Genomic DNA, 24,721 nt, shown 5'->3' on the forward strand with positions numbered 1-24,721 from the left:
GACCTCAATGAAGCACTTCTACACCACGATCAGTACTGCAGACTCTGCAGTAAAAATAACTCAGGAATGGCGCCATCTGTGTCTGGGATATTTAGGCTTCAATTTTGCACAGTGGGAGGTAGTGAAGACACATCGTCCACCTTTATATACAGTTAATGGGTTTAAAAGCAAACCTGGTGAACAACAGAAAAACTAGAAGAAATGCAATACAAATGCATATTATATATAAGGAAATTAATAAAATAAAATTAGGATATTTTTTTATGTAAACCAAGGACCAAATTAAGTCTTATCTATTGATGAATACTTGCAGTACATTTCTCAAAGATTAGGGAAAAGTAAACAAGACACACACACACAACTTCACAAGCAGAGGGAGAGAGCACAACACAGCACAACACTCCAAAGTGAACACTGGTGAATGTGGGACGAGCTGTTGGTGAATCACACTCAGGCACAGTGCAGGCCAGACCTGGGGTTGCTGCGCTGCAGCATGAGATGCCTGAAGAAGGGCCACAGGATCCTCTTCCACTGAACCCTGTTGATTTGGCCAGCATGAGGAGGTCAAAGGTCACAGTTATATATGAGCAACAGGCACACACACAGACAAATAGATAAGATAATATGAAAAACTCTACATTGTGTCACTGCATATGACAAAGGGTCGGCATATTTTTGGGAGGGAAATCCAGTTCAAACTACAAGCATGAGGCAAATATCATCGTAGATCTGCTTTGAAAGATGTACAGTGTCATTGCTAAAATGCAAAAAGATTGATGGAATAAAATGGATGTCAGAGTCAGCCATGAACCCATCATGTCACAAAACAGAGCAGTGAGAGCACCTTAACCATAATAATTAGCTACACAACAATCACACAGATATAACAGCACAATAGTCTATCAGCCTAATGTGTCAGGAAATAAGTATGTTCACAAGTTACAATCTGCAGCTCACAATGACAACACTACAAGGAATGATCTGTCAAGACGCGTTTGAATAATTCACACTTTCGAAAAAGCTATCAGCTACCCTTAACATGAATGAGTTCATGTTCCGGTTTGAAAACAGGAAGAAAGTTACAGGGTTTCTGGGCCTTTCACTACAGCAAGCAACATAAGTACAAATTCCAGCCGAGGGCACCAGACGAAGGCATGGGGGCTGCTGTACCTGGAGAGAACCCTGAGGCTGCAGGGCGGCAGGGGCCGGGGCTTGGACAGAGGACGAAACATTGACTGCTGCTGGCTCCAGCTTAGCCACAGAGCAGCCACAGAGACGATGGCAGCCAGCAAATGCAGAGTGAGTAAGGTGTGGAGAGAGAGCGAGGGGGAGGCACAGGACAAGGTCAACATGGAAATTTGCATGAATAAAATGCAGTGCATGGCAACAAAAGCATGGTCATGAGACCGAGCAACGGAAAAGTGAAAATTGCTTTAAAATAAGTAACTATGAGGGGGGGTGACTGCAAAAAAATTATTAGAAACACAATGTGCTTTCAAGCTGAAGACCAGAGCCTGAATATCAAACTCATATAGGTAAATATTAAAACAGGTGGACTAAAATTCCATTTGCTTGGTAGAGGGTGTTCAGGTTGTGACGATAAGTGATGTTAAGCATAAGGCTTGTAACCCAGTCAGAATTGCACAGGCCTATCTGATCTATTTAGTCAGTTCAGGCCAACATTTGGACTGCAGAAGTAAAAGTCATGTTCACATGTCATGTTATTCCTGACAATTGACTCAACCCCTGGTTTAAACTTCAACACAAAAGAGAAACAGAGCTTCTTTGGCGGCCAAGTCAAATGTGTTACAAGCCTCTGGGTATAAAAATGAATGAGATCAACTGCGATTTTAGAAAGCTCAATTACACATAATAAGAGCCGTAAATACATTCAGCTGTTAATATGCGTCACTTTCATACACAGCCAGATATAAACTTTGAATGAACTCAGACTCTGTGGGGCGTTGCTGTGTTCATAATTGAAACAGCACGGTTCTGAATTCAACTGAGCTCTGATTCACGTAACTGACTGGATTCCTTCCCTCCTTTCATTCTGTGTATAAAACATTCAGGTATCAGTCAAGTTTAGGCTGTGCAGGGCGTTGCTTCCGCCAAAAAACATATCACCTGTTGCCAATTAATGTTCATCTCATGAGTAACTTGATGGCGAGCCAGGTTTGTGTGTTTGCTACAGCTGATACCTCTTCTCTCATAAAACAAACTGATCACTTGAGGTCATTTATAATTGTTGTTTAGTTTTCTGCATTGCCATCACCTGATTGACTGGAGTGGAACAGCATGTCATAGTTTTCAGTTGTTTATACGTCAGCAGGCTAATTTGCCTTATCCTCCCTAGTCTAACCTTTTAGGTCCTAAAGGTGCTTTTGGTCAAAACGCAGCTCATGACACAATAGTTTTGAAACTAGACCTTCAATAGAATGATGAAATCGAGGTGTGAGATTAGTTTTTAATGCGTCACACAGTATATTTAATCAACATTTAAGTAAATAAAAGTATTTAATTGAACTCTTATCAAAGTATTGGTTGATAAGACTCAGATGGGACCAATAAACATGACTGGAAAATCCATGGTGTGGGTATCAAATTTTCCAATTAGCAAAAATAAAGAGTCCAAAATGTTTAACTGGGAAACTGATTAAACTGTGACAGCAGCTAGGGCCAGCAGGTAAGTTAAAAAAAATAGGTAAGTATAACAAGTGTGGGAAACACAGAATCAGAGTTACGCTAATAAGGGCTCAAGCTTTGAAGCCAGGACACCAGCAGAGAGGATACAATTTCACACCGTCATGAGTCACAACCGACAGACCAACAGTTGCCTCAGTCAGGATGGCAACAGACACCCTGGGACTAGTTCTCTCTGCTATGTGCCTCTATTCGCAAACACCAACAAGCAATAAGCATGTTAAGCAAAAAGAGTTGTTGACATGACAGAAAAAGACACACATGACACCAGAGAGAGGACATCAACAACATGCAGATGGACAGCAGGGGGATTTACAGGGGCATTGAAGATCCTCATCAGGCGTCTCTGAGCCTCCTCGGTGGGACTGAGCGGTGTCTCCTACGAGTCAAAGCAGCAAGCAACACATTGAAACTAAGCCTACTGGTACAGAAGAAGCAAAGCCTATGACAACACACATTTACAAAATATATACGAATATTTGATGAATTCCTATTACAAGTCTAACACCCTGTCAGCCACAACCGTTTAAACTTGTGTATTACAAGTAACCAAGTCTGCACACAGACAAACACACACTTGTGTCAGCGTCATGACGGTAACAGTTTGAATGAATATGGAATCCAACGTGAAAACACTGTAAAGCAAATAAATGCACAACCGTGCTTCAAACAGCATGCACACACAAAATAATCTATAAATTCCACACACTATATAACACCATTGTCTGGTTAAGAGTGAAATATTAAATCAAGCCAAGCAAGTGAGAAGAAAACACACAGAGCCAGTATAACTTTCACTGAGTTAAATCAATGTAATATTCTTAGGCCAATCCCCCAGGGCAAAACCCCAGTCCCACTGCAACTATAGTGTTCATGGCAGTAAGTGAAACATAGAGCATATCTAAAAACTCAATATCTGTCCTGCAAACAGAATTAAAAATGACAAATGTCTTATGGATTTGGAATCTACACCATCTTTCATTTCAAATTCAACACAGTAATTTGAGAATCTAACAGTGGATTCTCTGTTCTGGAGTAGACTAATACCTAGTGACGTTTGCAACGTTTTTTCTGTATCCATGTTCACGATCTGTAAAGTTCCTGGAGAGAAGGGCCATGTGCCTGTTCTTGGCTTTTGCTTTGAAACCACAAAAATCTCTGTAATCTCTTATAAATAAACAAAAAACCTCTGTGAAAAACGTTTGTGTTTAGCTCAAAATCAAACAACCAAAACAACAAGACCAAAAGTTTAAAGCCCCATGACAAAATGTGTCAAACACCAAAAAAAAGTCATTCATCCTGAGGTTTTGAAATACAAGTTATGGAGTCATTCAAATTGTTCATAATGTTCTAGCCTTTACGTTACAATAATAGTGAGAGGAGATTGTGGCAACACAAAAAAGCTAAAGGGAGCTACCAAAGTTATAAAGAAAACCACCAATATTTAAACCATATTCCATGGTAGTCTAGTAAACTTGCTCTCGTTCTAAGTTAGCAAGTGGGTAAAACTGAGATCCCAACCTACATCTTTATTTACCATTTAGACCATGGCCTGGCTCATATTTTTGCTTTATTTGACTGATTATCGACCTATAATTTAACAGAATAATACACAGTAGTGGCTACACAGTCTCATGCCCTTTATCGCTGGGCATGGCTTATCAACTTTCAACAACACACAACACTCATTGATGCTAAAACCCGTTCTTGTTCTAGCCCAAAGTGCTGGGAAAATGAACAGATGGACAGCAATTGAAGCGACTGACATCACCATCCTTGGTCCCTGCCAGAGCCAGTGGCTCAAAAGAAAATTCTCTCAGTTAACTTTGCCCTCATTATTGTTAAAGTGATTAATATTTCATGTTATTTCATGCTCCACAGCTTGCGTACAGTGGCTATCAAGTGACTGTAGAACCGCACCACACTGAGGTTACATACGTGTGGGCACTGCAAACAAACACCACAGTGCTCTTTTACTTCAAACATGCATTTCAAATGGCCATGCAATTTCCACATGAACGTCTGAAATGTTGACCAGACATGCGAAGTATGGACACTGTACTGTACCTCTTGTTGACTGACAGCAGGTTGCTGAATGGGAGTGACTCTTGGAGGGGGAGACAGTGGGACAGTATTGGGACAGGGAGGAGAAGGATTCACGCGGGATGCAAGTTGAGAGGGTTTCGGGGCTGGGATAAAGCGTGATGAAGGAGAAAGGGAGGTGGCTTTTTGGACGACTGAGGTGGTAGGTCGAGGAGGATTTGTAGTGGTGGATTTAGGTTCAGGTGTGACGCCAGGGGATCGAGACGAGGGTAAAGACTTGGAAGATGGGGTCAAGCCAGCAACTGGTGAGAGAGATGGTCTGGAATGAGGCAATATGGAAGATGCTGCAGGTGATCCCATAGAAGCCATGCTGGTTGGGTTTACAGCAACCGCAGGAGATTTGACCCTCTGTGTAACTGGACCAGAGCTTGTGAGTTTGTGATTGACTTCCTGTTGCTTTATTGTAGTTCCATCCTCTTTGTGGTCTTCCCTTTTTTCTACTTGCTCAACTTGTTCTCCCTTCTTCTCACTTTTCCTCTCTAACTCTATTCTTTCCGGTCGTTCATCATTGCGTACTCGTGGGCGAGGCTCCCTTGTTCTGCCTCTGACCATGAGATTTGTCAGACCTCGAGAGATGTCCTCCTTATCCTCCATTTTGATAACATCATGTTTAAAAGAGAACCTTGACATCATGGGGGCCTTAGACGCTGCAGCTGGTGCTGCTTTCACTGGCTCAGCAGCCGGCTTAGTGGCCTGCAGAGATTTATCTGATGGTTGTGTTGGCCGAGGGGTCTCATCCTCCTCTGTGGGCAGGGCCTTCCTGACAACACGACGAACAACCTTTACTACTTTCTTGCGTGTCAGACCTTGGTCATCTGTTTCATCCATCTGGTTAGTGCTGGTTCCTGGATGTTTAATGTTACTGTTGGCTGAACCATTGACCACGCTTTTGCCCATTATTCCATTTTGCTCTCGCTCACTGTTCATAGCTGGCTCTGTGTTTAGAGAAGCTTGTGGTGTTTCAAGGCTCCTTAACTGCTCTCCCGTCCTTAATGGCGACTCAAGGCGTTCTGGCACTTTAACAGGTGTCCTGAATTTAGGGGGGGAGGGACTCCTGACCCGGCCCACTGACTCCGTAGAGGAAAATGGTGGGGGACTTTTTGCCCCGAATAACCCCCTTCCAGGGTCTAGAGCTGGCACTGATTTGGCCCGGGTGGGCAGCCCATCACTGTCTGACTACTCATAGAGAGCAAAAAGAGGAAGTATAAGGACATGAGAAATGAATGACAATCCGAGCATCATGTCTATGTGCCAAAAAGAACAAACGTGAAGTCATTGTGTCTAACTTTGATGCACCTCTAGACAATAGACTGCCATTTATCTTTATCAATAAATTCAGATGACCATTGCTTTGAACTTTTTCACTTCTTCAATAACAAATTTCAGGGAAAACCTTTATGGGTATGCTGATAACAGAATGCCAAGTATTTGACTGCAAATGTGACATAAAACTTTAAAACCAGGACTATAAAAACCACCGCTAAATACAGAGGGTATTCTTACACGCACACACAATTCCTATGGTTACCATACCCCTCCATGTGTGACTAAGGGGGCTACAGTCATGTCTTAATTCAGACATGACTGTTTTTGTTTGACCAGGAAATATAAGTACCCTAATGAAAACTGTAAAGGATCATATTTACTTACACTTTCTGGTGTGTTCTCGACTTTGATCTAAACGTGTCGATGAAAAAAGAAACTAGATCAAACCTTTGATATTGTATAAAGCTGTTGTCCATCACACAACCGTGCAAGCCTCAAAACATGCAACGTTCCTGTGAGCCGTCTGCATAAAATAGATAATTTTGCAGTGTAAATCTGTTCTGTTAGACAAAAACGATTTGAATAACCAAAAATCTATGCACTCACTGCATTTGAAATGCATTGGAAAAGTGTCAAGTAAAAGTGCTTAGGCGTAGGTGGTTTAAAATAACAGCAAATGGGGAACTACCAGGGGTGGAAGAAACAAGTTACATTTTGTCTCATTACAGTAGCAAAGTCAGTTTTTTGGTGTGTACAGTTGGTTCTAATTTTAATATGTTTAAATATCAGTCACTTAGTGGCATTTACTTGATTGTTTTGAGTTATTATTGTATATTTCATCCTTTACTCTTTACAATTTATTTTAAATGTTATATTTTAAATGTTATCCTTGATTTTAGATTTTGTATTATAGTTGCTAATGTATTATCTTGCTTGTTGTCTTTGATGTTTTGTGTTATTTTTATTTGTCCTCTTTGTGAAGCAATTTGAAAGGTGATCTATAAAATAAACCATAATTATTTGTATGTTATTCTTCCTATCTCAAGTATTATAGGTACATCTACAGTTTGCAAAAATAAAAGCTACATGATAAAGTCATAATAAACCATGCAAGCGTGGAAGCGGCTGGTGATTCTGGAGGTCGCCTAACATAAAACCTAATGGGTCATAATATGCTGATGAGCAGAGATGACCTATGACAACAACCTTCTACTAAGCTTGGGGCTGTTTGTGCAGACTATTTAATTTTTGCAGCTTAATATTACTACATAAATTCAATTGATACCTGCTGTGATGTCCTTTTTAAATTATTACTAGTCATTTTATTTCTGATCTTTATCCCTCTTTTAAAATAAATTATAATAAGGCTACAGCAAGGTGGATACTGTATTTGTAATTCATAGTCAATTGTATGAACAGGCTGAAAAGTTCCCCTCTGTAGAGATACACTTCAAGTCTTAACATCTTGCTGTGGTACAGTGGTACTGATATTATACAAAAAATGTTAATCAGGGTTAGTAACATTACTTTTACCTGGATGCAATTTTCCATCAGTCTTTCCACCTCTAGTATTTACTCTTAATATAAACATGTCAGTAAGAAGGCATCAAATTCTTGAGTGTGATACACACAAAGGTCACACATGTTAGGACCCAGTGTAAAACGCTGTAAAACCATGCAGGTTAAAAAGTGCTTTATGAAATGTCCAAATGAGACTTCCCTTTTGCTCCCAGAAGGAAAAGCGAGATGAGAATGCCATTTTGGCTGATCTGCTGTCATGGGCTGTGATTGATGAGATGACAGCACGAGGAGGGAAGCTAGGAGAGGAAGAGTGGCGAGAATAGAGGGACAAATGAATTAGGATCTTCAGATGAGCATAGAACCTTCTACGTAGACTGAGCCACAGGATGATGGCAAAGCAGTGAATCTAGGATCTAGAAAAAGCAGTGGATGAACAGGAGATTTGGAAAGTATGGGTTTAGAGAAATGAAAACACAGACTGCAAAAGCAACCAACGCAAAATCCAAACCTTGCAAAAAGAAATCAAAGATTATGATCCAACCGCACGCAACAGTGAGCAACACTCTTGCAAACCTTTTTGAATGTTCAACAACAAAACATTCAAACTAGTGAGCTTGATCTTGACTGTTATTTTTTGAAGCAAGATCATAATGCCAAATGCACATCATCATCATCCCATGACAAAAATGTACAGAATAAATGTCAACTGTTTATAGAGAAAATGTCATGATCATTATCTCGTTCATTTCTCTTTATCTTCATTATTAAATCATGGTCATGCTAAACTTGCATTAAACCTCTACTCAGCCTTGGCACAATGTAACCCACACAAAATGAAGCTGATGACAGCTTCCCTTCCCCCTCCAATGGAAAAGTGCAAACACATAACCAACCTTTGAACTGGAGAGGCAGCCAGTGTTTCAGGTTCAGAGGCTTTATTTGGTTAAAGCTATCACTGTTAAATGCTTTCAACTAAATAAGCACTTTACAGATTTGATTCCATATGATTGATGTGAACAGTCTAAGTTCTTACTTGGACTGTTCTCTGAAGTTGGCAAAACCTTCAGAGTATTAGATGATTTTAGGAGAAAGCTACAAACACAGTTCTCCTGTCCTATAAAAAACAAAAGATGATGATGACTTCAGTTAATGTTGTCGAGATGAGAAGAACTTGGGACATTAAAAGGTACATATTGGCAGGAAAGGTGACGATTCAGAATCTGTCAACTGATGCATCCCATACACAATGGTTATAAATGAGGCCACAAGCCTGACCTGGGCTTCATCATTGGTCACTGAATTAGCACACTGACTAACAGGATTATTTTTGGATTAGATAGTGGTACCATAGGGCTGTGGGCCACATTACTCCTTCAGAGAGAGAGAGAGAGAGAGAGAGAGGCCAGCAAGGCAACTATGAGCAACATAGACTGGTGCTTTGGTCACACATCACAGAGATCTAGTTTGTAATGCTAAACTGTACAAAGAAGCTAAACAAACGTGCTTGACCTAGTTCCTCTTATTAGTTTTAATTGATTCAAACTCAAATTAACCACAGACATCAAACAGTAGCGTAAGATGCTAAAGCCACTTACAGGAAGGCCAAAAATCTGACTGCCCAGGATTTAAATTGACTGACAACATCCCAAGAGGAATCCCTTTTGATTCCTGGTATCAAAAGGTCTGCTGGAGTGTGCTGCAAATCTGTTATATCAGTAACATGCAAATCAAAAACTCCCATGACTCACCGATATAAAGATCATCTAATGGTATAACTTCAGTGTGAATTGGCATGTAAGAAATGTTAATATGTCATATATTTGCTGAAGAAATTCATTGCTGGGTTCCTCATTTATGGAGACTGACATAAAAACTTAAATAACAACTCTGATCGGGGTTTGACTGTTTACTCAGGAGGCTCAGAAGTGATCTCAGAAAAAAGTGCTATGTCTCATTTGCATCTGGAATTATTAGGGGAGGGGGGGGGGTTGTTGTCATCACATAAAGTGAGTCAAACTTTAGTCTTTAATTCCATGTATGTAAAGCGTAGATGTGGAGGTGGACTCCTACATCACATAAGCTTCCAGGTGTTAAGTGGCACAACAGGCTTTAAATAATGTAAATTAAAGACTTTGGTGAATTGTATTTTTCTGAATAATAATAGGAACAAAAGCAATATGTCTAAATTATTGGAAAAACTATTATTAAGATAGTTTCTGCTATTGACAGATGTTTGAAGAATTCCATAAGCAATTCAACTGATCATAAATCATAAATGTAATTGATGGAAATTTGTAGAATCATACAATTTGGTCCATAAAGTCCATAAATAATAATACTGAGTAATTGCCTGGTAACAGATGTAAATATAGAGAGTCTAAAATCTTACATTTCAATGTCATACTAACAAACACAACAGCAAACAACTTCCATGCAGTGACACAACATGAAAGAGTGAAAGTGCCACAGTTCAAACACAGGTGAGCTCCCACTGCACATGTATCCAAAACCACCTCATTAAACCAACAACATTTACATTCCACTCAAATCTGCTTCTTAAGAGGGTAATTGTCTCAACAGCACAAAAGCTCCAATTGTAAAATGTGATTTTCAGTTGGAAAACTTCTCAAGCTGCCCCCCTCTCCTTAGCCAACTCTATTCTAAAAATAGTGCCACGGGCTGTGGAGCCTCAAGGCCCCTTGGTTGTCTGAAATGTTCCACTAAAGACCCTAATTTTCACAAAAAGTTTCAATCGTACTACCTGTAAGTGAGGTTATTCCACAACTCCTGTATCCCCCAGACGTCACCAATCAAATTAGAAACTATCCAAGTTGAGGAGACCTGAGCAAGCGGCTAGAGACACAAAGAGCAGAGTGAACCGGCAGAGCTGAGCAGAGTGGGAGGCCTCTTATGGGCTGGCTATTCCTGACAGGGGACAGACAAGAGATGTGGGGACAGCTGTTGTGATATGAGCGTGGGTAAAAATAGGAGCCTCTGCTGTCTGTCCAGGACAGGTCTGCCATCAGCCCCCCCCCCCCGCCAGCTCCGCACTCCAAGAAGCAGCCGCAATGTTCAACACATGCTCCTGCAGTTGCTGTCTTTTCAGCTGCCCTCAGGGTGTGCACGTGTGTGTGTGTGTGTGTGTGTGTGTGTGTGTGTGTGCGTGCGTGCGTGCGTGTGCGTGCGTGTGTGTAAGCAAACGCAGCTACGGTTGTGTAAATGTGATTGGGAACATGCTGTGTGAAACAGCTGATCTTGTAGGTCATCAGTACTAATAAATAGGGCTTTGAAGCTGACATTATGATGCATTCAGGTACCCGATGTGCTAATGTGACACAGTTCTCACATACTGTTTGTTTTGCTACAGAAATGATGCTACGTTTGGGTAAACTACAGTGAATGACTTGTTTGAATCCATAAAATGACAAAAGGAACAAGACTACAGGCGTTTTCAGACCAAACAGTAGAGGTAATGTCATATAAAGTCATTGGAGAGTTGTACATGAAGAGAATTTGCCCTGACTACGGTAAATAAGGTGAAGACTAACCTACCTGTTTATACATGACTTTATTTGTGAACATATGAATATGAAAGCTGCAGGAAAACAACAGAAAGTGGAATTTCGCTACCTAGAGTGGCTACAGCTAATGTTTGTGTCAACAGAATATTGGCTGTTGGGAGTGAATAAATGGTGAATGCAAAAACCTGTTAGCAAGCAAATTTTCTACCGCCATGCTCACATCAATGACAGTTTAAATTTGACATACTATGGGTTAGGGCTGCATAACACTGAATTCATCTTGGTTGCCAATAGTGTGGCAAATTCAAACCGTCATTGCAACAATCCGCATTAACTGGCTGCACTATTACAGTTTCTTTAGATGATTATGATGTTCTGTCAGTCAGATTTATAACAGCCTTGTTAGCTAGCTCCACAGCTATTGTCAAAAGACGCATCAAACTTTCAATGTTCAAAAACAAGAAGAGATTCCAGAAGCTCATTATTATTTTATCCTAAAAAAAAAAAAATTATGATTACATATATAAGTTATCGCCAATTTTGAGCTTAGCTTGTTCAAGGACATTTGCAGAAACAAGAGTTATGAGTAACATACCTTTACACTTTGTCCAATCATTGCTCTGCAGTTTAAACCCACGTTACAGTATAGAGCTGCAACTCAAATCCTCTCTGCTCTCCCTAACCGGTTTCAGTAAATAAACAGGACTATAACCGTGTATATATTAACCTTTGTGTGTGTTTTGAGCAGCATTGTCTTCCTGTGTGAAACTACTGTGCAGCAGAGGAGGAAGGAGGCAGCACATTGAAAAGCAGAAGCAAAGTGTGAACATGTTGCCCGGAAGTTTAACACAGACTGAATGAGAAACGGCTCAACGTTTTCTTTCTCCTGATGCTGCCTCTCAAACCAAACCACTTCTGATAAAAGTCATTTATTTTTTAAATTCAATGAAAATCTCTAAGTCAAGTATATTCTCTCATTGGTGAACAGATTGATTACAGATAAGAGCTAAAAAGTAATTTAACTGAAAAATAATTTCAGGTTCTTGCATCAATGAACAGCAGAACTCGCCCTGTCTTTGGAAATCTTGCTGAAATCTTTTCTCAGGTTTATTGTTGCAAAGATAAACCATCACAAGTTAAATCCATGGAGGATGCAACTAAATATAAATACATCCTTATGTATTTATGAAGTGGAGACTGATTAATTGAATTGATTTTTAAGGCTTTTTTTAACTAAACCAGTGGCTTTTCACTGTGCCCACTGAACGTAAACTCATTCAGTTATGGTTCATTGTAAATAACATTTAAGATTATGCTAAAGCTTAAGGATCTGACTCAATCAAACACAAGAGACACACGCCTCTAGAATCTATTCACACTGAATTTTCCCCAAATGTCTCCAGGAAAAGAAAAGAATTGTTACGGAGCTACACAACGCTCAGAACAAGGAGCTGCACCTGGTGACTGTGTCAAACAGACACATCAAAAGGTTCACGTTTCCAATTGCAACAACCAAACTTCATGTAGTGTACAGCAAACCAAGATATAACAAGAACAGGCTCCATAGATATCACACGGATAGAAAAGCTTTTCACCTGCAATAATACTGAGTCAAGGCTGTGCTTTGTGTGTCAAAAAATCGACTTCCTCTCTCAGCATTAGAAGGAAACATTAACATACTCGGATTAGTAATGAGTGTAACACCCTATCCCCACATTAGACTATCAGCAGATCAGCCGGCTAGTGATCTGATGCAGCTCTGTTCATTTCCCACCACGTCTGCTCTGCGACCTCTAGGTGGAGCCAGAGGACCAGGAAAAGCTGCACATGCTTTTGGAGCCACACAAAGCCCCCATTATTTCGCAGCGGCTGCCATGGTTTTCTAAGGAGTGAATGCCTGTAGGTGACAGAGGTAAAGTGCAAACAAAGTGTGCTATGAAATGAATGGAGTGTGTGTGTGTGTGTGTGTGTGTGTGTGTGTGTGTGTGTGTGTGTGTGTGTGTGTGTGTGTGTGTGTGTGTGTGTGTGTGTGTGTGTGTGTGCGCGCGTGTTTGGGGGGGGTACTAGTGTTATGTATGGTAAGGAAGCGTGTCACGTGTACGAGCAAATACCCTATTAGCCTTATCTCCAAGTCATTCAACAACAGAACGGCTTCATAAACATAGGTTATTAGAGTAAACGCTGCTGTAAAGGATAAAGCATTTAAGGTGTAAAGGGCGGAGATGTGTTGTGTGTTCAGTCTCTCCCTATTCTCCAGAAAACATGAGTCAGCAAGATACAGACAGAAAGGGACTGTGTTCGTTCAATCTGGGAATGAAAAAGAAAAATCTACCAATTTCATCGCAAACGGCGAAATTAACCAAAAAAAAATCCTCTCTCTAATTTCTTGTTTTTTTGCAATGCACATGTGCAGAACGTGACTCTGTGCTGCTAATGGGGGAGTGAAACGTGATTATTGAGCTTAACTATCCAGTAGACCAGTGATGACAGAGGCCTGAAGCCTGTGTAATAATAACAGAAGCATTATTAGAGCACGAGTTACAGGCTACACACTACCATCATAATGAATAAACAGTAGGGTCAACCTGAGGAAGCATCAGCTGTATTGATGAGGAAAATAGATTTTAAAAATAACTTATTAGCACTTTTTTGAGGGGGATGAAGAGTTCGTCCTGTGTGTAGCCTGTGTGTGATGTGAGTTACGTAATATAGTGACATTAGTTACTCACAATAGTCATGAGTGTTAATGTCGCCTCTTAACCATTAACAAAACTACATATGGGCAACGTGCACAGTAGTGCATCCCAGGAAAAGGTCTGTAAACACATTGTTTGGGACAACAAAGTGTTTCACCTATGGGTTTAAATTCAGGAAACCTATTAAATTTCTATTACCAGGAAACTATATTAATGTGAGTCAGTGCACCTTATCACTGATTCACCTGCAGGTTAATATCTCTCAGTACTTTACCTGGATGTGTTAAACCTTCCCAAAGCGTACCTTCTTTTTCCATTTCTAAAACACTTTGTTTTCTTTGACTGTGTGTGATCGCTGAAGTCCAGGCGAATTGTGAATTGACTTGTTTTTTTTGGCCGCCTTTATTTTCTTTTTTTGTTTATTAAATTAGCAATTCCAAGAGTAAAATACAAACCATTTCTTTTATAAAGTCCTAAAACAGAGAAAAAATCGAAACTCACATGTTTATTCCTTGTGTGTAATGAATTTAAGCAAATGTCCACACCCTAAACCTCATTTTACTACAGGCTTTATCACTGGCAGTGGCTTTCCACTGTAGCTTCACTTCCTACTGCCAATATGTGACTAATTCCAGCACAGAGTCTTTGTTTACAGATAAACTGTTCCACAACAGGCCACAGACCCATAGACACTGATGTCAGAATTAAAATGTACTTTCCTTCAATGGCATGTGATATTCCACCAATGCACCAAGAGGAATCTACTCTAATGTTCTCTCTCTGATGTCAACAGATGGTGACAGTGTCAGTGCCAAATCACCCCCGTACGCACACAAACACACAAACACACAAACACACAAACACAAACAGACGAATACACAAAGTCAATCCATCAGTCCATGATTTCATTTCCACTTCCATGCTGTCAGGACTGATGTTTGTGAAGGACGCAGTGAACTGTCACAGTAAGACACCCCCCCCCCCACCCTCACTCTATATGATGGTTTCTCAAGGGTTTTGATCGGGACATCAGTGCAGCTCAACAAACACAAACTCATTTAAGCTCAGCAGGAGAATTAAATGAGCACTTGCTTGTGACACACACCCCACCCCCATGAATACCTGAAATGCCATAGCATTAAATATTATTCATCATCAACACCAGCGGCTGTTTACGAGTCAAAGCAGTCCAAGCCTCACTTCTGACTCAAGTCAAACCTGACACACCCATGCACCAGGAGGGATGGCAGAGATGTTGCGCCTGCAGTCACCACACCCAGTAGGCTGGTGATCAAACAAATGACTCCAGAAATATCTGTTCCTAAAACCACAGCATGTTGGTTTTACATGTATGATTCTATGTACCACAAATGAGAAAGATTCACAGAGTAAATCCTTTAGATTCGTAAATGTGAGTATGATTTTTTTTTTTTTTTCAACTAGCAGCTTCATTCTGCCTCCAGTCTTTGTCCTGAACTAGACTAAACACGACTGTACTGGATACTCTCAGATGAAACTGATACAGGCCTGCTCAGCTTTCTGTGTAAGCGGAGAGGGGGGTTACTCACCTCCGTATGGTTATGTGAGATCAACAGTGGCGTAAACATGTTGCTTAACTCCAATAACATCTTTTACTCAACAATTCTGTTTGTACAAAATATGAGTAATCAAAAGTATTCAAAAGAACATCTAATGTAACTTAACCTCTGATGTAGTTCATACAGGGCAAAAAGAGAAAACTGTAAGATTAATTGCATCACACAAAGCTAGTATGGAGGGAGGACAGGCAGAGTGTGTGTGGCCCTCTCTCAGATGTTGTTACTTAACTGCATTTAAGTCAACTTTTCTCAGACAACTTCATGATCTCAACAGTGACTGAACCAGCGAGTCAGCAGTTCAGGTTTGCCCGATCAGCAGGTAACATTAGCCTTAATGAGCTAGAGTCAAATCACTGTTTATGCACTTCCAGCTGAAACAGACAAACGAGAGCTGCTATGCTCTGTGTGTGTGTCTCTGTGTATGTGTGTCTTAGTCTGAGCTCTTTCGTGTGTCAGTTGTGTTGCAGGGAGGCAGATGTAGGTCAAACAGAGTGTGTGATGTCTTTGTCAGAAAGATAACTTCACTCACACACACACACATCTGCGATCCCTGGGAGGTGTAGGCTCCACAAGCGCATCTGATGGCTCTAAATCCTAGCTGTTAATGTTAACACTCCAAACATGCAGCAGAGTTTAAGATATCACTGATAAAACACACACACACACACACAGAGTCTTAAAGACTGAGGCAGAGCTAAAGAAAGCCGCTTAACAGACAGACTTGTCAGGACACCACTAAAACTCACATGAGAGATATCCTTGAGATAAAAGCATTGGAAACAAACAGGATTAAAAATAAATTATAAGAAATGTCAGATTGAGCTCGCAATCATGATCACTGGCCTTTCTTAGGGACCTCACTCGTCCACAGGACAATTATGGACAAGCAGCCCACTAAGCCCAGATCATGTCCTCCACAGACAAAAAAGAACGTATCATATTTTTTTCAAGCTAGTGTCAGAATTGTTTTCATGTGTTGGGATCACATTTTATCATTTAATTCTAACTGGGCTGGGGAGAACTGCTGGTTTTCTAGGAAATGCACGGACAGAGCACTAATGTCACGATTAAAATGACATGACATCCTCAGTACAGCAACACTGAGATCTGTCCAGGAATGAAGGTGAATGAATGGTGGTGGCGCTCATGAATGTCCAGGACAGTTATGTGAATTTAACAATGTACATCTGTTTATTCAGTCGTGTACATGTCAGAGCAACAGCGGTCAGTCAACGTGGGGGAAGGTTTGATTAGAAAATTCCTCACAACTGTGACGACCCTCCAAGGGGTCACAAGAGTAATCTGAGGGGGACGGGGGTCATATTAGGAAAACATTTTCAGACACTCCTCTCATCTTAGAGCTGAACAATGTAACAATCAGTAGTTTTGAGGGGAAAATTAGTTTTTGGTGGAATTTATCTCAAGACATGTACAGCCTGTAATATGGTGTTGTAATGAAGTTCAAAGTATGCAACTGTTCAAAACAGTTGCATACTTTTTTTTTTATTCAGAAAAAAAATTAAGTTCTATGAGGACAATTGTAGGTGCTCGAGATTGTACACTTGTTCAAATTTGAAGATAAATCCCACATGAAGTTATTCAATAAGGCGACAGAGAGGCGACAAATATGTTAGCATTTAGATCCACTCGATAAGAACAATGAAGACGACAGAAGATGTGATCTTACAACATGTTCCAGACTGAACATCTATCAGCCTGACTGCAGTAATCTCTGTGGAGTGCATGGGCAGAACAAAACATGGACGATGCTTTCTACACGACTGCGCAGAATGCAGCTTCTCTGACCCCACATGCCAGGCCAAAGGGCGAGGCAGAGTGAACAGTGACGGGTTCAAAAACCAAACAGAGACAATGAGATCTCTAGTCATCGACTTAAACCCCTCATGACAGTGGCTGAAAGTATGTGTCGCTGGATTGACTGTATTGGTGATTAATGTGTCACAGTAGCCAACCAGGTACAGTTTCTTAAAGACAGGGTATGCTTCCGGTGTGAGTAAAAAGTCAGCCCATCACCCAGTATTTCAGAGGATACTTGTTCTATGCTTTCAAACTATTACTTAGCTTTAATGACACTGGAGTGTTCTACCTTCCTTTGCTGCTGTTCTTCGGTTTTCATTCAAGATCACTTCAGAGATGTGTTTGAATGGGGAAATATTTTTCACAATAACAGGCTCTGGAAGAGCTCTTTTCAAGGCTGAGAAAATAGCTCTGATTATGTCAGTTTGGGCTGACAAAGGACGCTATTGAAGTGTGTAGTACAAGGGCTAGGTTCCACTTGACTCATACTTGGGTTTAAAAAACAGGATATCTTGGCATCCCTAGTTAGTTCCAGTGCAAAACTTAATTGTTGGAGTAGAAATATATGAGCTAAAGATGTAACCCTCCTGTACATGGAAAAGCAGTTTTTTTACGTTCCAAACTCTCCAACCTCAAATCGATCATCTAACCATCTTAGGTCCAACAGATTTTATAGAAGAATACATGACTTAGCCTTAATTGTACTGACTTGGAGACAACCATTTGGACAGCTGTGGACATTGCCGGTGTCCACTTAGAGGAGTGAATGGGCAATTATAACGCAGAGGTCACACCGACTAACAATTGGGGCGTGTACAGACAACTTAACAGCCTCTCCTAAAGCCTAGCTGATGATGATTTATATAGCTTGGACTCTAGCAGACCCTTGCATACTCAGACATGCAGAAACACTAGCTTAAATAACTATACTAAGATGTGGGTGTTTAGTAGGTGATTTTGTGTTATGTTTACCACTTAGTTTAATGTTTATGGCTGTGTCCGATACCATTATGTAGTGCTGTCCAGATGTTTGGTGAAAAATGTCACACCCTATATAGTGCACTCATTGATCCCGACAACACATCGTGAAAAGTAGTGTGCGACCAATGGTCAATAACCGAGCAATATATATCATCATGCATTGCGCTCACGGCAGAGAGACGAGTGGAGAGAGGGCAGCAGGAACAGTCCGACCTGTCGTAAAAATGAAAATGCATCACAGCACAAATTGAGGCTAACCACTTTATTTCTACATTTAGAGATCGTCATTCACTGTTTTTTCCCCTAAAAGTATTGATACTGAGTGTAAAATAAACAACTCCTCTATATAGAAGTCACTATATGGTAAAGTAGGGCTTAGTAAATGAGTGGGTGATTTTGGACACAGCTAATAAGGACCAAATTGTCCTGAAGTCCATTATGGTGCATTTTGGCCCGAACCATCAACAGCAGATGTGGATATGTTACAGTATTCTTCCTGGATCAGATTAGTGGAGTGACGAACAGACATACAGTACCATCTATCAATACAATGCCGACAGTCCCACTTCTACTGTGGAAACAACTGTCCTAAAGCAAAAGGAAAACATACTGTAAAGGTTACACCATGCAAGAACATACTGTGCACTGTTCAGTGCTTTGGAGACAGAGTAAACAACTATGTGACATTTAAAAGATGGGATACTGGGTTTTGTGTTGGTCCAGTTAGAATACCCATGTTGAAAAAAATGCATTTCAAGTTGTGAGTCATTGAACATTATCCGCGTTCTTACACTTGGACTCATTCAGGATGGTATTTTGCAATGAGGGGTAATTAATTCATCTGTTAATTATTCCAAAGCCATGGGTTACAGTTATGTACACACCCACATACAGCAGTGATGCGATACTGTTGTAAACAAAGAGCCTAGTGCGCATTCTGTTCTCTCTAGCTGTCAGAAGCCCCAGGGCTTAGGTCAGCTGGACTGATAGTTGATAAAACTCTGAGCCATTCACTGTCCTGTTTGCCAAAATGGAAACTGAAAAGTCGATATGCCAAGTGGTGCTGGACATGTGCTGGAGTGTGGCCTTCAAGCCGAGTGCTGAGTAAGTGACTGTGTAAGGCTGGGACATAACCTGCCTCTACATTTAGAGCTTTGATTAACTTTAGCAGGGGGGGTTTCAAACAAAAGAACCCACCTGCAGAGAGATCAAAGCAGTTCATTGGGTTGGGACTTAACTAGCTTGCTAGCCAAGTTAAATTCATCACCCTACTGTGAGTGAGCAGTTGGTCTAAAATATCAAGAGATTTGCTGTGTTAAGCTTATGGCTTGCACATGCAACAAAATTATGACTAGAGGAATTATCCCTTGAGGGATTTTGCAAAATAACAGTTCTCGAATGTTAAGTATTGTCTATTATAGTGTACAACAGCAAGCATGGTTCTGACTGACAAAATCCATCCAGAGTTGTGCTTTTTTAATTTAAAAAAAGGCAAACGTGTGGCCATGATGAAAAATATGATGGAGATAGTTCAGGTGTTATCTTAAAAATGCTGATACATTTTTGGATCCTTACCAGGATCACAATTATGACTCCAGCCCTCAAACTATTAGCATTCTTTGTAGGTAAAAAAAGTGAAATCTACGAAAATTTTACTATTTGCAAAATTATTCAAAATAATATATGAAATTTTAAATTAGATTGTTTTGTGGTACTACTGTGGTAATTGAGGGAAGATCGCAACTGTATGGAATCATTGTGATGACTAGGTAGGTACATTTTGAATTCTCTCACCATTAGTGCTGCTCATTTATCATCCATTAACCGACAAGATATAAGTTAAAATGTGGTGTTTTAAACTAATTCAACATATGTTTATGACTAGATAACTTTTATAAGTGCAAATAGCAGCATAAACAATCATCATACACCTGCAGCTGCTGTGAACAGAGTAAAACAGAATAAAACAGACCTGCAGCTATACTCATTATTTCATGTTAATTATGTAGACTGTGGCAGTTGCTATAGTCCAATTTGTTCCGCCTCAGTTTCATAAGAATCTCAATTTTTCTTACACTTCTAATGATAATATATAAGATAATAAGTTAGTGTTATGAACTGTTGCCTCACGATAAACTGTTTCTCTCTTACAGATCAACCCCTCTGTCATAGTCAGACTGGAGATTGCAGGCACACAGACCTTGTCATAAAATCGCACATTCACACAACAGCCATGCAGTGGCTCTGTGTACTGTGTGTATGTTCAGTGGACCATGATACAAATTAAACCTTATAAACAGGGCTGTCTACTTAAGCCCTCAGCACAGAGGACAGCTTGTTTACTGGTTTTTATTCAGAAATAGCAACATGTTCACATGATGAAGGGTCAAGATTCTTATTGTCAGTTAACGGTAAAACCGTTAATGATGAACATACCAACTGATGAGTAATTAAATCACACAATGTTATACGTCAACAAGTCCAGAAAAGTGAACTTGACTTATAAAAGAGACATCATCCGCTCTTGGCAGAATATCTGAATCTCCAAATGTCTGGCACCAAAGTGCTGGGCTTTACTGCACCACGCCACTGGGTTTACTAACAGAGTCCCATATGTCAAACATGATCAAAACCAGAATAAGACTCAGAAGTGGATTAGTTGGGAGAATGACGACTTTCCAATGGCCACCCCTCCCTCCTTAAGTGTAGACTGAATGCACATGCTCCTCCACTGCAATTTCCTCCTCAATTCAGCTCCGGGCGTAAACAGTGAGAACTTCATCCCTAAAGTTCAGAGGGGAGGAGTGCACATGGTAGTTCCTGTACCCTCTACGCTGCTTGGTTGTGGAGTGGTCATGCAGAAAGGGTTTGGCATATCCTGGACACAGCAAATGGAAGAACTACACAACATACAGACGGTCATGGTTTGGGTAGAGAAGATACACTGGTCTGGGTAGCTGTACTAAGAGCTTATTTCTACCATAAACAATGTTTGGTAAAGGGTCAGATGCTCTCCTGCCTTCCATCATCAGTATTTAATGTGAGAAACTGCACCCACTGAAACCGCCACTGATCTACTCCCTGCTTTATTTGTATTTGTGATGTTTGCAGGCTCACAGTAGGCCTGTAATTATCACAGAGGAAAGAGTAACTGCCTGTGTCCCAAAGGAATTCCATAAAGTCAAAGAAGGCATGCCATATGGTATCAGTTTCAGTAAAACCAGCACTAACAGAGTTTTCTTTATGTGCCAATGTGTGAAAATGCTGGTCTTTCCAAAGATAAGTTTAACAACTGACTCTGGTCCTGTCCACACTAATGCAGATATTTTTCTAAACAAACTTTTTCCTCTGGATTTGAGCCCCTCATTCACACAGAAGCAGCATTTTAAATCCATATAACGTACATTTTTACAGACACCCTCCCAAGTGAAGATATTCAAAAACCTTTGTGTATAGATGTGTACGTGTAGAATGGAGCGTTTGGGAAACAATTAAATCATAGCTTACTTTACGCATGCCCTGCTTATTGAGCATGCACCAGAAACAACAACAATGACGGCTATATAATGGTTTCTCTACATTTTGTCAGCACTGCTGGGTCTTGCAGCAAAATTTTGCATTATTGCACCACATTTGGATCCTTGGACCACAGTGTTCTTCTGGTATTTGGCAGATCGTTGATGTAGATTGATGTAGAAACCTACAGACATTCTTGTTTGAGTTTTAGGAGCCGTTTTTTGTGTTTTTGTTTGGTTGGAGATATTTTGGAAAATTATGGTCATGTGGACAGAGATAAAAAACAAAGAAAAAACAAAAAAGACTAAATATAATTAAAAAATATATCTACAGTAGTGTAGACAAGGTGTCTATGACTTGGAAAGATATCTGACAAATTCACTTTCCTCAAAATTAGCTTTAATTGATAAATCCTGCTGCATATAAGACAAGAACAACGAACAGTAAGGTACTATGGAAACAGCCAGGTGCTTCTATTGAGGCAGCGTGTTTTAACTGTACTGCTAAGTCATTGTGCTCTGTGTGGAAGGGGAGGGTTTGCTGACAGAGCAGTTTTCAGTCAGCAGTAGCCGCCAGCACAGAGAGTCTGAACAAGCTGTGGCATCTAAGCAAGACAGAGAAACGGTGACTGTGCCATTGCAACACTGGCATCTATATCTCAGCCACTTGGTTTACACATTCTGAAAGGGAAAAGAGGGTATCTGGGTTTGTGAGGAATGCAGTCTTGATTTAAGCACTCACGTAACATTAACAATATACTTCAAGGTTAAGAAAGGGGCAAAAATCATTAGGAAATCTGACTTTTCTCTCCAAAAACCTACCAATTCCAATGCTTTGAGTATCTGCCTGTACTGAGTGCTAATCCACCCTTCAAGCTCTCCTTTACACACAACATTTTATGAACGATAACATGGGGCCAGGGATTACTGTGGCAGCCCTTTGTGTCTATGGTAGATGTAACTAACAGCAGAAACGCTGAGTTTTCTACACAGACAATGCCTAAACAAAAACTGTATTTAATGTGGATCTGTCACATATGACCAATGAGCATGGCATGCATTGGCATTGACAACGATTGGTGCACAGGAGCTTCAGTGAACTTTAAATCACTTGTCGGAATGACACTTCCGACCCAAAAGGAGGATTGTGGCACACACTCATCAACACTGCTGAAGCATGAACATAAACATGATTTCATAAACATGACAGTCAGTTCAGTGAACTTCAGTGACCTTCTCAGTCACAAGATGTGAATGCAGTAGTAACTTCGTAATGTGGTAAAACAGGAGATTGACAGCATGAATGTGGAGCTCAAAATCTTAGAGGAAGTTTCCAACATGTTGTGGAATCAATGACACCAAGAATTGAGAAAGAGGAGCTACTTAGTATGAGTAAACCTTGTTCTGTTTACTTAGCCAGTGGTAATGCTGGTTGCAGTTTCTCTTCCTGAAACTGTAAGAGTGACCTGCAATAACTGAGCAAGTGCAAACTGGCTGAAGCACCCACAGAACTTAAAGCCATGCCACCGCTGCTGCAGAGCTGTTCATTCTAAGCTCGGTGAAGCTAGACTCCGTACGCAGAACCCCACATCAGAGAATCAGTTGTTGCCCTGAACGCACTCGTTGTTATATACCACTTAGTTGTCGTGATCGACAAAGTCACTCTGATGAGTCCCTGGCCGCTGCTCCAGAGTGCTGGTAACTTGTTTACTAAAATGTTATCAACCTTAAACGTATCACGTGTCCAAATCACACCAAATTAGAAACTTCACTTCTAGGGGTGTAACGGTACATGTATCCGAACCGATAATGCAGTACGGCCTTTCGGTTTGGGTTAATTTACATAATTTTGTATGTATTTATTTTATGAGAGGGTTTATTTTGTTATTTTGTTAGTGTAAAAATGACTTAGGTAAGAAAGACAGCCATAGTTAACCAGGGTTGAATAAAAATAAATATAATATCAGATTTATGTTTTCTGTTCCTTGTTTCTACTGTACCAAAAACGTACTGTATGTACTTCCTTATGTCCTTAACAATACACATGCTAAGTGCAAAGCAGGTCAAATAAACGGTTCTCGAGATATACCTTTCACATATAGAAAGAAAGAGATTTCTGGAATTAGTCGATACATAATCCTAATAAAGTGCTTGATGAGTGTATATTTTGTCAACAAATATTCACCTCCCGGATCGTATTGTGTGATAAATAATCTAAACATTAAAGTCCCTAAAACCTTTTACAGCTGTGTGTTTACCCAAAGAAAATCCCCTAATGAAAGATGCATTTTTACATGTTTCATAACTCATCTCTTACTACTCATCAGAAGAAGCAAAGTGTCTGTTAAACCAAGTGCCTCTCCTGCTTCATTTAACCATACCCCCCCAGAACCAGTTAATCCCTGTCACTGGAAGGCATGAGAATTAGCTTCCAGTAAGAGGACCAGCTCTTTCTAATTCACTGTAACATGTGGTGGAAGACCGTGATCTAGCTACTTGGTTCTGTGCAGTTGTATAAGCGCAAGTCAGCAGTGAAAAACGAGTAAAGAGGATTAAGAGCCTATCAGTGTAGGGTTAACCTTCTTGTTTGGTAAATCAGAGGCAGCACATGCACATAATCCTTTGACAGGCACAACAGAGTGACGGGTCACTAATTAGTCCTACACAATGTCTCACCAATCATAGGGATTAATTTGTGAATAGTCATCCACTTATCTGCACATCTAATGAAGATGTAATCACAATGTGCTTTGCTACGCATCCCAGTGTTTTCCCCTAGGATTTATTTTTGCAGCAGGGGCGGGCCGACCAGCCCCAACGGACTGGGATCCAGTCAACGGTTTTCACTGTGCAAAATTGATGATTTCATTCTGTCAGTCTATCCAAAGCTCATGACCATAGGTGATGGTTGGTATGTAGAAAGATTAGTAAATTGAAAGCTTTGACTTTGGGCTCAGCTCCTACTCTCACCACAACGGTCTGTTATGATGCCCACATTA

At 40.4% G+C, this 24,721-nt stretch overlaps 1 protein-coding gene across 12 annotated transcripts in view; it reads right to left on the reverse strand.

Annotated features, from left to right (window-relative positions):
• myo18ab (myosin XVIIIAb) overlaps positions 1-24,721 on the reverse strand; it is a 126,182-nt gene that overhangs the window by 90,446 nt on the left and 11,015 nt on the right. For 3 of the 12 annotated variants that reach the window (XM_034604261.1, XM_034604262.1, XM_034604258.1), the window contains exons 1-7: positions 10,355-10,512; positions 7,793-7,889; positions 6,451-6,483; positions 4,771-5,982; positions 3,020-3,082; positions 1,171-1,251; positions 473-538 (exon numbers count right to left, since the gene is read on the reverse strand). The exons of 2 other annotated variants lie outside the window; for them this stretch is intronic. In XM_034604261.1, the coding sequence (XP_034460152.1) occupies positions 473-538; positions 1,171-1,251; positions 3,020-3,082; positions 4,771-5,982; positions 6,451-6,483; positions 7,793-7,831 (1,494 nt within the window). In that variant the 5' untranslated portion in view covers positions 7,832-7,889; positions 10,355-10,512. Of the gene's footprint in view, positions 1-472; positions 539-1,170; positions 1,252-3,019; positions 3,083-4,770; positions 5,983-6,450; positions 6,484-7,792; positions 7,890-10,354; positions 10,513-11,709; positions 11,876-24,721 lie in introns of those variants that run through there. 7 more of the 12 variants (XM_034604268.1, XM_034604267.1, XM_034604259.1 and 4 more) reach the window with 6 other exon arrangements.

This window comes from Hippoglossus hippoglossus, chromosome 13 (assembly GCF_009819705.1).
Source record: "Hippoglossus hippoglossus isolate fHipHip1 chromosome 13, fHipHip1.pri, whole genome shotgun sequence".
Taxonomy (NCBI): domain Eukaryota; kingdom Metazoa; phylum Chordata; class Actinopteri; order Pleuronectiformes; family Pleuronectidae; genus Hippoglossus; species Hippoglossus hippoglossus.